This window comes from Prionailurus viverrinus, chromosome F1 (genome assembly GCF_022837055.1).
Source record: "Prionailurus viverrinus isolate Anna chromosome F1, UM_Priviv_1.0, whole genome shotgun sequence".
Taxonomy (NCBI): Eukaryota; Metazoa; Chordata; class Mammalia; order Carnivora; family Felidae; genus Prionailurus; species Prionailurus viverrinus.
In genome coordinates, this window is record NC_062577.1 from 4,079,683 (window position 1) to 4,094,975 (window position 15,293).

The 15,293-nt window shown below is 36.7% G+C and overlaps 1 protein-coding gene across 6 annotated transcripts in view; it reads right to left on the reverse strand.

The window, feature by feature from the left end:
- The window catches only part of SDCCAG8 (SHH signaling and ciliogenesis regulator SDCCAG8), a 249,215-nt gene that overhangs the window by 123,793 nt on the left and 110,129 nt on the right, over nucleotides 1-15,293 (reverse strand). For all 6 annotated transcript variants that reach the window (XM_047840475.1, XM_047840473.1, XM_047840472.1 and 3 more), the window contains exon 13: nucleotides 3,733-3,875. In XM_047840475.1, the coding sequence (XP_047696431.1) occupies nucleotides 3,733-3,875 (143 nt within the window). The remainder of the gene's footprint in view (nucleotides 1-3,732; nucleotides 3,876-15,293) is intronic.

Below are 15,293 nucleotides of genomic sequence, written 5' to 3' on the forward strand. Positions count from 1 at the left end.
CATGATCCCAGGGTCATGGAATCAAGCCCCTGTCAGGCTCCGCACTGAGCGTGGAGCTTGTTTTGAGATTCTCCCTCTCTCTCTCTCTCTCTCTCTCTCTGCCCCTGTCTCCCACTCTCTCTGTCTCTCTCTAAATTAAAAAAATTAGATAATTTTTAAAAAATAAATAAATGCATACTTGAACCCCTTATAGTCCAAGCTCTCTTGACTTCTTCCTTGAACTGCACAGCCTCCTAACTGAGGGGTTGGTATATTTTCTCTGTCAAGGGCCAGACAACAAATATTTTAAGGTTTTGAGGACCATACTCAATTCTGCCATAATAGTCTTAATACATAATGCATAAGGGATAATCATGGCTGTGTCCAGTAAAACTTTAGTTATGGATATATAATTTTTACATGTCACAAAACATTATTTTTCTTTTGTTTTTTTCCCTAACCATTTAAAAATATAAAAACCCTTTTTAGCTCATGGCCCAAAACAGACAACAGGCCATGTTTGCAGGCCGTAGTTGCTGACTCTGCCCTCACTGGTCCTCCTGTTCCCACATCATCTCTCCGAGTTTGCTCTCCACACTGCTGAGTCTGAACACCAACCCAAAGAGTTGACCATGTTGACAGCCTTGCTTAAATACAACAAGAGTAACCCATTACTCTCAGAATGGCCCAAACTGCAGAATACAGATCACAAGGCCCTTCCTCTGGTCCCTGTTTGCCTCTCCTGGCTTATCCCCTGCCAAACATCTAACCTGATTGTAGAGTTTATATTCCCTCTCAGCTTCCTATCTGTACATATATATCGCTCCATCCACCTTCTTCTACTTTGAGAACTGCTACTCAAGAACTTATTAATCACAATAGCTACCAAACATCTCCTCTTCCAGAAAGCTTTCCCTATCATCTTCACCTCCAATGTACAACGAGCCGATTCTTCTTCCTAGGTGCTCCTGTGGTAGTATTTATTCCTGTTACTGCATTTTTATCACACTCTGCTATAACTGCATATATAGAGCTGGCTCTGTACTAGAGTGTGAGCAACCTAAGGATAAGAACTGAATCTTATGTTTTTCTCTATGCCCAAGACCAAGTAATGTACTTGAAAGATACTAGGTGTCCAATAAATAGATGGTGGATGAGTAAATGTTGTACTTACCAGCTGGGTACTTCCATAAATGTTCAATTTCTATTTTCCATTTTTTTTTTTTAAGTAATCAGTATATCCAACATGGGGCTTGAACCCACAACCCAGAGATCAAGAGTCTCATGCCCCAGTGATGGAGCCAGCTGGGCACCCCTCTATTTTCCGTGTTTAAGTCCAAGTGGACAATAAAGGGAAATAGCAAACAAGTGATGGGTTATTTTTGTTTCAGATTGCTCTACGGATTAATATTCTAGTTTATACGTTTCCTTTCCCTAGATCACCTCCATCCTTATCTTGTCATTACTTACAACATTGTTTTCATATTCTATGTCAAACTTTGTTTAGACTATGTCATTCGAAATGTTAAAGTTAAGGCTAAGTGAAGAGCTACCTGTGTGGGATGTATTTATTTCCACTGGTCTACATGGGAAAAGAAGACATAATGTTTCTCAGCCACACACTTGAGTATACCGAATCAATACAGAATGTTGAGGGAAAGCAAATTCTAAGAAGCCCAAAAAAGTGTATCAGAAATATTTAGCCCAACAACCACATCCCATTTTTAGAGCAAAAGAGAGATACACATAGTTCTTTGCTTTTTTAATTGTCCTCTTTAAATTTATGAATGTGGATTTTATAAAACGTGAACGCAGACTAAATGTAAAATGCTTACAAAAGAGTACTGCACTCAGAAAGTGGGTAATTTTTTTTCTGTAAAACTAGTTTTCAATTTCTGTAGACTAGCTGTAAATAAAGCCCAACAGAAAAAGCTTTCTATGGAACCAAGCAACACCATTTTCCTCAAGAACAAAGGAATTAGTTACTACGAGTCCATTTTCAGCAGTCGCTGTACCTTAAATATGCTCCTCTTACAAGAAACTGGTCTTGTCAGACAGTACAAATTGATACGGTGCAGGAACACTCCCTACAGGACTTCGACTTCAGAAATTAACTCTCTAAGACAGAATGGCGAAGGGAACAAAACCAGCATTAATATTTATTTACTGAAGCCCAGCCACACTGAGACGTTAAAGGCTGTCCCGTTTCTGTCGTTGGCAGTGCTTAGCACACAAATGGTGTGTTTCAGAAGAACAACTATTAACTATCATGACACAGCTAAATTTTGAAACTTCTAAGATTAAATAATCCATAGGAACTATCTTGACATTACATTCTCAGGTCTACAGAACAACACTTTGAACGGGCATGAAAAGAACAGCTATTATTCTGTAGGAGTAAGCAGTTTCTTCTCATAAAAAGTGTTTTATCTATTGGGATTTTTCCAGATATCACACATGTATAAATGATTTATTTTCTTTCTTTCTTTTTCTCTCTCTCTTTCTTCTCTTTCTCTTGCATTGTTTAAAAGCAAAGTTGGCAAACCATTTGGAATATTATCATAACAAAATGTTTTTAACAAAGTTTGATTTTAACAGAACTAGAGGCATCTTAACACTAACCCAAAACTTTGGGAGGTTCACCAACCCCTAGAATATTTTTTTCTCCAAATGCAGGCTGTTCAAGTGGTGCTTTTCCTCCATCTGTTATCATACCGTGCTCAGAATTACATTGTCATATTTAATGTAAAAGGGATCAGTCCCCTTTCATAGTTTAAATTCAACATATTACGATGATGAAAAGACCAGGGATTTTCTAATTTATGAGCCACATCAAAGCTTATAAACTTACATGTGTATTTAGACAAAGTTCTCTGTAAAAACGGAAAAACTGTAAGAACTGAACAAACCTAAATGCTTGATCTGAAAAATGAAAAATCGTACTAGAATTCAAAGTGAGAAGAAACCACTTATATGGGTAACATGAAATTTTACAACCTCTATTTGAATTTCTGTGTATATGCATTTGTGTGCGTGTGTGTGTGTGTGTGTGTGTGTGTGTGCGTGTGTGTGTTTTCCACACAGCAAATTATACAGCGCTTGCTACCTAAAATGTCTCATCGTAACCCAGGGCTGAGCTATACGTTCACTAAAGTTTCACAACATTGACAATCACCTCACAGTACCTCATGACAGAAGCCATGTAATTTGAGACCACAGTGGTACAGGGCACAGTTATAATAACCGTTTGAACATGAACAGTGTCAATCGATTCCATCTCTAAATTCTATACCTTCTTAGGACTCAGGTTCCTTATTTTGTATCAGTTACATCCTAGTTTGCATCTTGGGATGCCTTCTACTTGGGTCTCTTTCACCACTGACAGTATCTGATTCTTTTCCTAAATATATTTCCTCAGATCTTTCAGTTCAACATTTTTATTAGACACAGAATTAACAGGAGAGGTACTGGTGGTGGTAGGAGGAACATGTCATGTTGCTCATCTTGATAGAGAATCACCTAAATATTTGAGCATTGCCGATGAAAGGTTTTGTAATATATCATAATTCCCTGCCACACTTATCATTCACATGTCTGGGTGTTTTGCTTTCCACATCTCCACTTCTCTTAATATGCCTGAAAGCTGTGTGTGAATTGAATGACTAAGACGAACTCTAACAACTGTTTGGAAGCCGGTGGCAAAAATCAGTGGGATGGAATTGGTGCTCTGGCGCGTAATGGGATTAGGGGTACCTGGTGAGGTGCAGTTGGTGCTGGGACTCGCTCAGCAGATCTGTCAGTTGCAGGCACTCCTCTCTGGCCCCGGCTGCCTTCTGCTGCTCCCGTTCCAAGTGCTGTTTGCTTTCACTGACTTCTAATCTCAATTTCTCTATTTCCTTAGGTAGAGAGGGGGCGGGGGGGAAGCATCCATATAAACTATATGCACTTGAATTCAAAATTATCTCATTTTTATTTTCGCCATGAATTTTAATGGGATGAAAAATTATTAGAAAATTTAGGCTAGCTTCCATTTTATGACAAAGGGAATTAACCCAGCCAAAAATGCACATTAGTGAGGTTTTTTTGGATCGTAAGATGAAGTCTAATTTCAGAAATGAAATGATTAAATGAGAGTAGTCAAATGGATAATCTGCACTTTCATTCTTAAGGCTTGGTCCTTTTAAAAACAGTATTAACTTAAAAATGTCACCACTTTAAAAATACAACATTTTCATTTGTGAGATTAGATCAGATACATGCAGTGATTTACTTCAAATATGTGACTCTTCTGAAAGGTGTATTTATGGTTTCATTTGGATGTTTTGAAAGCCAAACTGAAGGGTAAATTGTGACACCTTTTAAAAAAATGTGAGGTGTAAAAGAAGGCATCATTATGATGCTCAACATTATTTGGAAAAAAATACTTTTTAGGAAAAAAAATATAGTATGAGAACCTTCAAGCCTTTAGAGTATATGAGATTTCTGAGCTAAAACAATATTACACTAAAATTGCATTAAAAGGCAACAAAAGCACTCTACAGTTAATAAATATGAACATCTAAAATATATAAAAATTTATGATATATAAAAATTTATGATATATAAAAATTTATGATTCTCTAGTCTCAGGATGAAATTATCCCCATCTTACTGACACTCAAATATTTTGAAGCAAAAATACCTTATATGGAACACAGTTTTAAATAGTTCACACATTAAAGGATAATTATTTATTTATCATACAACATCTATAAATTAACAAAAAATAAAAGATAGATCTTCAGACAATTAAATCCAGAAAAAAAAATAAAGGGGAAAGTAAAGGGTAGAAACATTTTCAAATTCAACAGAAAGCAAGAAGCAATTTTAATTCACAAAAATGCAATCTCCTTTTGGAAAACAAAATCATGTCTAAGTGTTTTGAACTTAGTATTTAAGTACATCTCAATTTCCTCATATCATTACTCAATGTGCTCCAACTACATTTAATGCATCAGGAAGATAAACTAAATGATTTGTTTTTTTGACATTTATCACATATAAATATCCAGTTTATCCCCATCAAAACTGTACATTACCAGCAACTTAATAAAGCAACTTACAAGTTCTCAGATATTGTTTTATTTTTAAAAACCTATGTAATAATGAACCTATCACTTACATTCAGAGTAGATTTTCTGTATCTTTCAGATTAGAACACTAAATGAAACTGACCTGTTTCTTTAAAAATTGCAAACTGATAAAGCTATACCAATTTATTTCTAATCCCATAATTTAATATAATTAAGGAAATTAAAAAACGTGAATGTCTATTAAGTTTTATTTGCCTAACATTTACAAAATTAACAAAGGCAAACATGTATAGAATCGGAATAATATGTTGACTTTAAAACTTCAAAAATTCACTCACTAATTTTGTACACAGTGCTACATGCAAGAAACCACACTGAATATTATGGTGGGCTCAGAGAGTTTCCATCTCTATACTCAGGAGTTAATTCAGATGGGTAAATGAGACATATACATACACAGAAAACTATCAAAATACAAAGCACATAAGAAACAACAAGTGAGCAGTAGAGAGAATCTGTGCTTCAGTAGGTCAGATTAGGGATATATTAGCATGGGCAAGAAAAGTGGGAAAGAAGGTAAGGGCACATTAACTCATGGAATGATAGATGAGACCACATTGTGAAGAGTCTTAAGTTCTAGACAAATTAAAGCTGTATTTTTCTTATAGATAATGGAGAGATATTAATGGTTTTAAAAGGTACTCAATATGAGAGAAGCTGAGCTTTAAAACAATGAGAGAAATGTTTATGGTCAATTTAAGATGGCAGAGACTGGCGGAAGGAAGACCATGAAGAGATAGTTGCAATATTCCGGATATAAGAATAGAGACAGTTCAAACAAACATAAAGAGAACATGGTGAATATACGGAAATAAAAGGAAAGCTATCATGAGACATCAAAGATGACTCCAGAATTATGAATTCTGCCAAAAAATTACAGAAATGGAAAATTTATAAAATCCCCAACTTTCTTAAAAAGAAAAGATGCAACAATTTTTTATAAGCTCGACACAGCTCTGGCACTTTCCAGCCCTGTGAGCTTGGATGAATCACTCAACTGTTAATCAGATTGTTCAGTCCACAATGGAAGTTATGGCTGCAGCCGGCTCTGAATGCTATCATAAAGATTAAATGAGATGATGACTAGTTAGCAGAGTGTCCAGCACATAGTAAGAGCTGAATAAAAGACAGCTAGTGCTGCTATTGCTGATTTTTTTTCTCTGTCTTTCAAGAACAGCACAGTGGTAAGTAGATAAAATGATCTTCCTAAGGATATATGGCTATCACAGAGGACTAAAGAGTTCTTGACCTAATTCAATAAAATTTCCCCCATAAATCTGATGAGAGCTGAATAAAACTTTATTATAATTTCAAAATGCAAAAAGCATTTTTGTTAGATGGAAAATTACTGCCTTCTTCTGATTATCTGTGCCAGAAAAAGAGCTTATTGGTGCAGATAATCAAAATCAACAAATAGCGTAACCAGCTGGACCAGGGCTCAACACTCACTCCCTGAGTCAGGAAAATCTGCCATGGCACCAACTCCAACAGTTAGAAGAGGACTCTCTTGCCAGAAATGCCATGCTCCCACTGGCAGGATAACCCTTTGCCTCACCCAACTAGGTCAGCGCTGCTTCCTTGGCTGTATACAGTGGTTCAGGGATGAAGGACCAACAACAGTCATAGGCCAGTGGTACGTTACTCCCAAAGCACGCTGTTAACCTGCAGTGTCTACAGTGCAACTTGATGCGGCCATCTCTTGGCCAACTGGGCAAAGACAAGTCCAGATAGCTTTACGCTTTACCAAAAGATAAACAGTAAAACCTTGGATTGCGAGTAATTTGCTCTGTGAGTCTTCCGTAAGATGAGCAAATATTTCTAATAAATTTTAACTTGATAAAGCGATGCTGAACGTCACATGATCACAACTGAGCCAATGGTTTTCTCTCTCTCTCTCTCTGTAGGATTGTGGGTGATCATCTCCCATGCTCAGATGCTCGGTCTCAGGCCGCGATGTTTGGCAGAAATCAGTGACATTTCAGAATGTTGGAAGGTGACCACAATAGGCACTAGTGTTTTTATTGTCACTTCAAAGCAACCTATGGACAGTCCTTTGCTTTTCCATACAAGAGTAAGCTTGAAATGCTTTGCTTCATTCTAGGTCAGGCTGCCTGCAGATAGAGACTTTTTTTTCTGCTGCCTTATTGCCGGTTACATTAAATACAGTGTATGACAAGAGTTTATTAATACTGTACTGTAGTCAAGGTCCATTAGTGATAGTGGAAGTCATCCTACACAATAACCCTCCTTTCTCTTGTCTCCCTCACACCAGCCACGAAAGTTTTCAAAGGTAAATGGGGGTTAATTTGCTTATTTTTCTTTATTATTTTGTATTATATTATAGTACAGTAATCATTTTTATATGAATATTTTTGGGTGGTGGAATGAATCATCTGAGTCTCCATTATTTCCTATGGGGAGAATTTGCTTTGATATAAAAGTGCTTTGGATTACAAGCATGTTCCCAGAACAAATTTTGCTTTCAAACCAAGGTTTTGTTTTACTTCCAGTCATGAATGTAACCACCAGCACAACTAAAAATAGAAACTGTTAAAAGGGCTATAGTCGCCTGGGTCGCTCAGTTGGTTAAGTGTCCAACTTCAGCTCAGGTCATGATCTCACGGTTCATGAGTTCGGGCCCCATGTTGGGCTCTGTGCTGACAGCTCAGAGCCTGGTGCCTGCTTCAGATTCTGTGTCTCCCTCTCTCTCTGTCCCTCCCTCACTTGTGCGCTCTCTCCCTCTCCCTCTCTCTCTCTCAAAAATAAACATTAAAAAAAATTTTTTTTTAAAGTGGCTAACTCAGGGGGCGCCTGGGTGGCTCAGTCAGTTAAGCGGCCGACTTTGGCTCAGGTCATGATCTCACGGTCCGTGAGTTCGAGCCCCACGTCGGGCTCTGTGCTGACAGCTCAGAGCCTGGAGCCTGTTTCAGATTCTGTGTCTCCCTCTCTGTGACCCTCCCCCCGTTCATGCTCTGTCTCTCTCTGTCTCAAAAATAAATAAACATTAAAAAAATTTTTTTTAAAAATAAAATAAAATAAAGTGGCTAACTCAGGACAATCATACCACAGATGGGGTATCAAGAAAGGGAGACTTTTTACTATTTATCTATAGTCTTCTGTAGTATACGAGGTTTTTTTTTTCTTAATCATAGACATATGTAACTTTATTTTTATTACTTATTAAATTTTCATATCAGAGCACTTCACTTTACCTAAGCCAAATAATACTCAACTACTCATAACAAAGAAGGGCAGTGCCCATGCTCTTCTCCACACCCATCTCCAAGCCCAATCATCAATGGCCCATCCGATCCACTCTTCTGATATGTATCTTCATATTTTTATATGACATACTTATAATGTTATTTCTTGATTTTATAATATTAGACATTACCTGTTACCTCCCTACATTAAAAAAGTAACAATTTACGTCACTCAACATACCTATCTCATTTTCCCATATAACAATTTTGGTTAAATCCTTAGTCAATAGTTCTTTTACATTATGGTTATAGAAATATTGTTCACTCCTAAGACAAACCTTATTTTGATTAATTTTTTTGTACAATATTTTATTATTTCTGGAATTAATTGCCTACTTTTTAATAGCTTATTTTTCTAGGTAACTGACATTTCCCCCCAATATTCAAAAAGATCTGTCACATACCCATCAATATTATTTTTTCAGATAACAAAACACATCAGATAAATTATCAGTTCCTTTTAAAATTTCCCCCTAGATATATCCTTCTTGGTGCCTTATGTCTGGCCTGGTTGATCTCTGTCTTGGGTGAAGCCTTAGACATGCAGCTATTAGAGTTTCATGTTTTCTGGGTTGTAAGTCATCCTGTTTTTCAGTTTACATCCTTTTTTAGTTAAAGTACATTCTTCAGGCAACTTTCATAAGAAAGAATATCTGAATAATACCTTTTTAAAAAGTATTTGTATGCCCGAAAATGCCATCTTTCTAGCTATACATTTGACAGTTTGGCTAGGTATAAAAATCTATGTTGAAATCAATTTTTACTCAGGATTTTTAAGGGGTTACTCCATTGTCTTAAAGATTCTAACACTGCAATTGAAAAGTCCTATGCCATTCTGATTCTTAATACTTAGTCTGTGATTTTTTGTTTGTTTGTTTGTTTCTGAAAGCTTTTATATTAATTTCTTTTTCCCTGGCATTTTGCAATTTTACAGTGTGGACCTTGGAATGGCCTTTTTTCATGTTTTGTGCTGGTTTTTCAGTAGACCTTTCAATCTGGAGGCTGTTCTCTTTAGTCTGGGGAATTTTTCTTGTATTATTATTTAAAAATATTTTGATGTCATACATTTTAGTATTTCCTCTTCTTGGAACTCCCAGACATTGGTTTTTCACTCTGTTGGATTTATCATATAATTTCCTTATGCTTTCTATCTCACCTTTTGATTCTAACTTCTGGAAGACTGTGTTGACTTCATCTTCCAAAGCTTCTGCTGAATTTCTGAAAAGATTTCTACCACATTTTTCATTTCCACGAGATATTTCTTGTTTTCACTGTTTTACATAGCATGCAATTTTTACCTTATGGATATATCTAATCTCTCTATTAGAATATTAGAGTATTTTAAATATTCTCCTCTGCTCATTACATATTGCTTCAATTTCCTTTTCCTCTGTTCATCCATTTTTAGCCAATCCCCTATGTTAGAGGCTTTCTTCAAATGCATGGTGATACCTGGCTGTCATTTCACATTCAGAATGAAGTAGTGAGCAAAAATGGTTTTTGGGTAATGTGCCAGTTTAGATTATTGTTCAGAAAAATTTCATTTCTATCTCCCTTCCACTGGGAATGGAATATACTATCCCTTCCTAATGACTTTGGGCTTGGCCATGTGATTTCACTTAGCCAATAAAAATTTTGTGGCTATAACGTAAGCAAAAGTCATAAATACATCACTTCCATATTCTAGTGATTCTCCATTAGAAAAGTATGCCCTGGACAGTTGCTACCCCTTTTGCCTGGACTGAAGAATAAATACATGTGGAGCAGAACCAAACCCAAACCACAGCCCAGACAACCCACAACTCATAACCTGAAGCAGAGCCACTGAGTCAAATGCAGCCTAGATCAGCTGAATCTCAGTTGACCTGAAGATTCGTAAAATGAACACAAATGATTGCTATTTTAAGCCATGAGTTTTTTCAATAGAAATGACTGACAAACCACTTGAAAGGAATATGGAGTACTACAACTATCTATTACCTTTAAATGTTATTTGATCCTTAAAACAACTGCATAAAGCATATAGGGCAGGTGTCCCTATTTATTCAAAAAGAAACTGGGGTCAGAGACATTGAATGACGGTTCAAAAGAGTAAATCTAAGCCCTGAACCAGATCTTCTGACATTACTGCCCCCACATCATACCATGTTAAACAATGGCTTTCAATCTTTTTTGTTTCTTTTCTTCAAATAAGACCATAGTAAGAAATCCATTTTACATCACAATTCAGAAACATGCACACTTTCACACACGTTTAAATGTAACTAGCATTTCATAAAACAATATTATGTGTGAAGCACTATGTGTGAAGCACTCAGATATGTCCAATTCCTTCTGATTCTATCCACTTCTTTTAAAAAAAAAAAAAACTTTTGGTTGCAACCTATAACATCGATTTCACAATCCTGCAATTTGAAAAGCATTGTGGGTTTCTGAGAATTAAAAAACTTTTTTTACATAAATTAAGGAGAATTAAATAAAGAGTTTCATTAGGAGAAGCTCTAGTATATATTTTTTCTTGATTTCCTAAGGAAAAAAATATCCAAAGAAATGAATGTAAAACCCATCTGAAAAATATGTCAGCTTAATCTGGAAGGATAACTTTACCTGGAAAGATAAAGTAGCACACATAAACTATTTTAATCCAATGGCAGTGATTTATCCCTGCTAATAAACAGAATGTGACTTAAAAATCATGTAATAATTTGTAATACAGGGTAACTGATTCATATACTGAGGAAGAGAATGGGGACAAAAGCGAAAAACGGAACAGTAAGAAGACCGGAACCCAAAGTTCTTGTTAAGTGACAAAGAACTTGTGGTTTTGAAGCTGAAAAAACTTGACAGTGTGAATTTATCACTCAGAAACCAATGGATAAATTCATAGAATAAGTTTAGAAAGTAAAGTTGTATACGATACTGAAAAATGAGACACAGTAACCCATAGCTTGGGAGAGAAATGATAGTTTCTGTCAAGTTCCGTATAAGTAGAAAGAATATACTCATTGGAAATTTAGTATTTGTCAGTTGACACTTGTATTAACTTGCAGATGCTAAGAGTGATTTTACCAAATCACTAATAAGGTTGCGTCTGGAGCTACACTAGCTACCTGTGGCTGTTAAAATTTAACTTAATCAAAATACAAAGTTTAGTTCCTCGTTTGCATTAATCACAGGATAAGTGCTCAATATGGATTGTGTCTGCCATACTAGACAGTGCAGGTATAAAATGTTTTCATCATCACAGAAAATTCTACCATAGCACGGCTCTAGAATATAGCAAACTGTGTTTCTGAGACTCACTCTCCACCCTAGACAATTAGAAAAACAGCCTATTTGAATAAAAGGATATTGTAGGAGATTAAAACGTCATTTTGGAAATGGACAAAAATGGTTGCCCTTTTTAGTGTAGATGTTGAAGGTTGCTGATACCATTCTAGAAGTTCTATTCATGGTTATCATTGTTGAGGGCCCACGACATTGATTTAATGTTTTTATGGCAGACCAGATAGTAACACTGATACCAGTCATCATCTTTGAGTGCTTACCACGTGCCAGGCACTGTCTTAGTTAGCATTTTATATTTTTAAATTTTGTATTTTTAATCTCGTTTTGTGTTCATGACAACCTTGTAAAAATAAGCATCCTATTCCGGTTTTACAGATGAAAAAACTGAAGCTTACAGACGTTTAGTAACTTACAAAAGATTATATAGTGGCAGAGCCGGGATTCAAAACTGGGTTCGTCTGATCTCAAGCTCTGTAGTCTTTCTACTCTCCTGTGTATTGTCTCCCTAAGCAAATGTAGATGTTTACAGGAGGTGGAGAGGAAATGATGCAATGTGCTCTCTACAATCTCTTGGCCCACAATTTGGCATGGATAACAAAGACACTGAAAGAGGACATAACTCAGATGGCTTAGATCAAATATCACACCGGCAAACACAAGGATCTCAATTTGCAAAGCCCTGGCCAAGATTAAGTTTGAAGAAGCATTTCTCCATGAGACGTTAGCAGTGGTGATCTGAAGTAGAGTGTGGATTTGCTTTGCCGAGGGTCACAGTTTCTACCTTCTACAACAGAGTGACTCCACGCCAGCCTAAGAATCAATATGGCCTTGACCTTTCAGTCTTTCAGGTACAATATGTAACATCCTGGTGAAACTTTTCAGTTTTCTAATTGTTTCTAATGGGACTACTGAATCTATCCTTATTCTAAGAAAATTTTCTTTAAAGAATTTTAACAAAAGGTTTTTTTTTTCCTTTCCTTAATATTAAGGGAAGTTGTATCAACTGATCACTTATATTCAGAAGCTAAAGTAACTCTCAGACAAAACAAGTGTTCAAAACAGATGAGAAGGGACTGTGGAAGAAAAGAAGTGCCTTTCTAAAAGTATGTATCCAGAGAAAAGGAAAATTGAAGTCATCTAAAATAAAATTGATTCTGCTGCACTGTGACAATACAGCGGACTCTTTGGTTAAGCCAAACTTAAACCACTGCTCTGTGACGCCAGGAGATTCAAGGGAAAAAATAAGAATCATTTCAGCTCTATAGTCAGTTTACAAAAAAGAGCCCAGGTGATAGCTCTACTTTTTGGGCTAGTTTAGTAAATGCTTTATGCTTGCTAGAGGTAGAGAAATGGCTTGCTTTGTCTTCTCATGAATGCGAATTTCCGTTCATCACAGACAAAGTATTAAGCCATTCAGAATCTGTAATGTTTTTTCTTTAAAACGCTGAAGTGCCCTAATTCTCTCATGCTCTTTCAGTGTTCTAAAAGGGTAAAATGTTAACAGTGTTCCAATACTTATGTGCTTGCACATTCACATTATAAAGAAAAAGGAAAGAAAGATCTTGACCTTTGGAGTCTGATGAGATTATAAGTGTAGCATATTGTGGAAATATTCAGGAGCATTAAGATGACCCAGCATTAAAAAAAATTTTTTTTAAAAAGGGGCACCTGGGTGGCTCAGTTGGTTGGGCATCTGACTTCGGCTCAGGTCATGATCTCGCGGTTTGTGAGTTCGAGCCCCATGTCAGGCTCTGTGCTGACAGCTCAGGGCCTGGAGCCTGCTTTGGATTCTGTGTCCCCCTCTCTCTCTGCCCCTCCCCTGCTCATGCTCTGTCTCTCTCTGTCTCAAAAATAAATCAAACTTAAAAAAAAAATTTAAGATGACCCCAGATGAGGTAAAATTTGAAATAAGATGTGCTTGTTGGAAAGCCATAAAACGAGAGGCGATAATTTTTTTCTAGAGATACTTCGCAAAAGTATCATTGGCTAAGAACGACTGGGTGAACTAGGTGCAGGTCTCAGATAGCAATGGATAAAGAAGACTTCACACTGGGAGTAAAAAGGTGGACTTAAAGGATGCAATGTTAAAATAAATGTTAGGTTCTTAAATTAATGAAATGTAAATATGTAAATCTGCTAATCGTTGACCATACCAGTTATTGATAGATGTATCCATGATGTGAAGTTTTAACGTCAGCTGAGAATAAATTTTGCATTGGTTCAATACCAGCAAATGTATCAAGAGTTGCACTAAAAAAAGATAGCCATCAATCGCGATGTTACAAAAAGAACCTACCACTTCAGAGGCACACTTGTCACCTGCAGGAGACATTTCTCCTTTGAAGCTCCCCTGTTTCTTCTATGCTATAGTTTGATGCCAAGAGCCCCCGTTGTGTGCAATCTCACATTTCATCTGCGTGGTACATTTCATCTTTGCCTTCATTCATCATGATCACACAATCAGAGGGTTCAGAGCTAATGTTAACTGCAACACGAGTACACAGTAGAGTTGCAATGTGCAACAGCAAGAGAGAAACAAAAGAAGTGGACATAACTCTGTCCACCATTTATCTCAGGGACTGAACGTCCTGGAATGAATATGAAGAGTGAGACATGGACCTACCGAGCCTCCGGTCAGGTACAGTACGTGTGCACCTCTCACCATATGAGCATCCCGGTACGTTAAGTGCAAGTTCATCTAAGAAACAGATGGATTCTTCATACAAATGAGTCCCACACACAAGCCAACTTGTTTATCCCTGGTCCCTGTCTAAATAAATGGCAATCTAATCCAATAATGGAAGTGAAAAAAATGCAAATTAGAATTTTTAAGAAAGGATATGAATGTATCCAATGTGGTAGAAATAGAATGCTCTAAACACATATAAAACCAATACATTCGAATCCCTGTGGACTGTGTAAATTATGAGCAATTTGTAAGATTTTCAGAAGTAATTTTGACCACATACAATATTTCCCTTTCTTTTTTTTTTTAATTTTTTTTTTAACGTTTATTTATTTTTGAGACAGAGAGAGACAGAGCATGAACGGGGGAGGGCCAGAGAGAGAGGGAGACACAGAATCGGAAGCAGGCTCCAGGCTCTGAGCCATCAGCCCAGAGCCCGATGCGGGGCTCGAACTCACAGACTGTGAGATCGTGACCTGAGCCGAAGTCGGACGCTTAACCGACGGAGCCACCCAGGCACCCCAATATTTCCCTTTCAAAGTGAATTTAGAACATAACCCTCTCCTGAAATGTCACTTCGCTATAATGAAATACAGTATATGAAATATACTGAGTTTACTTTAGTAGAATTTATTTCAATATCTTCACAAATAATTTTAGTTCTATATTTATAAATATTCTAGAAGTTGAAGGGATCACTTATATTTTATTATATTTAATTGGAGGAATTAATTGCTTTTGCTGTCATTGAAGACTTGGGGATTTGTCCCAACAAATAATCAAGAAACTGCTGTAACCTCAAAGATTTGAAAACAGCTTCCCAACACCACCCCTTATGCCACACACCGCGCCCCCCCCCCCCCCCCCCCCGCAACTGTGACTTCACTAAATCGCTGGAGAACTAATAGGTTTAAATGTATCAATAAGTAAAAACTTCCTAGGAAT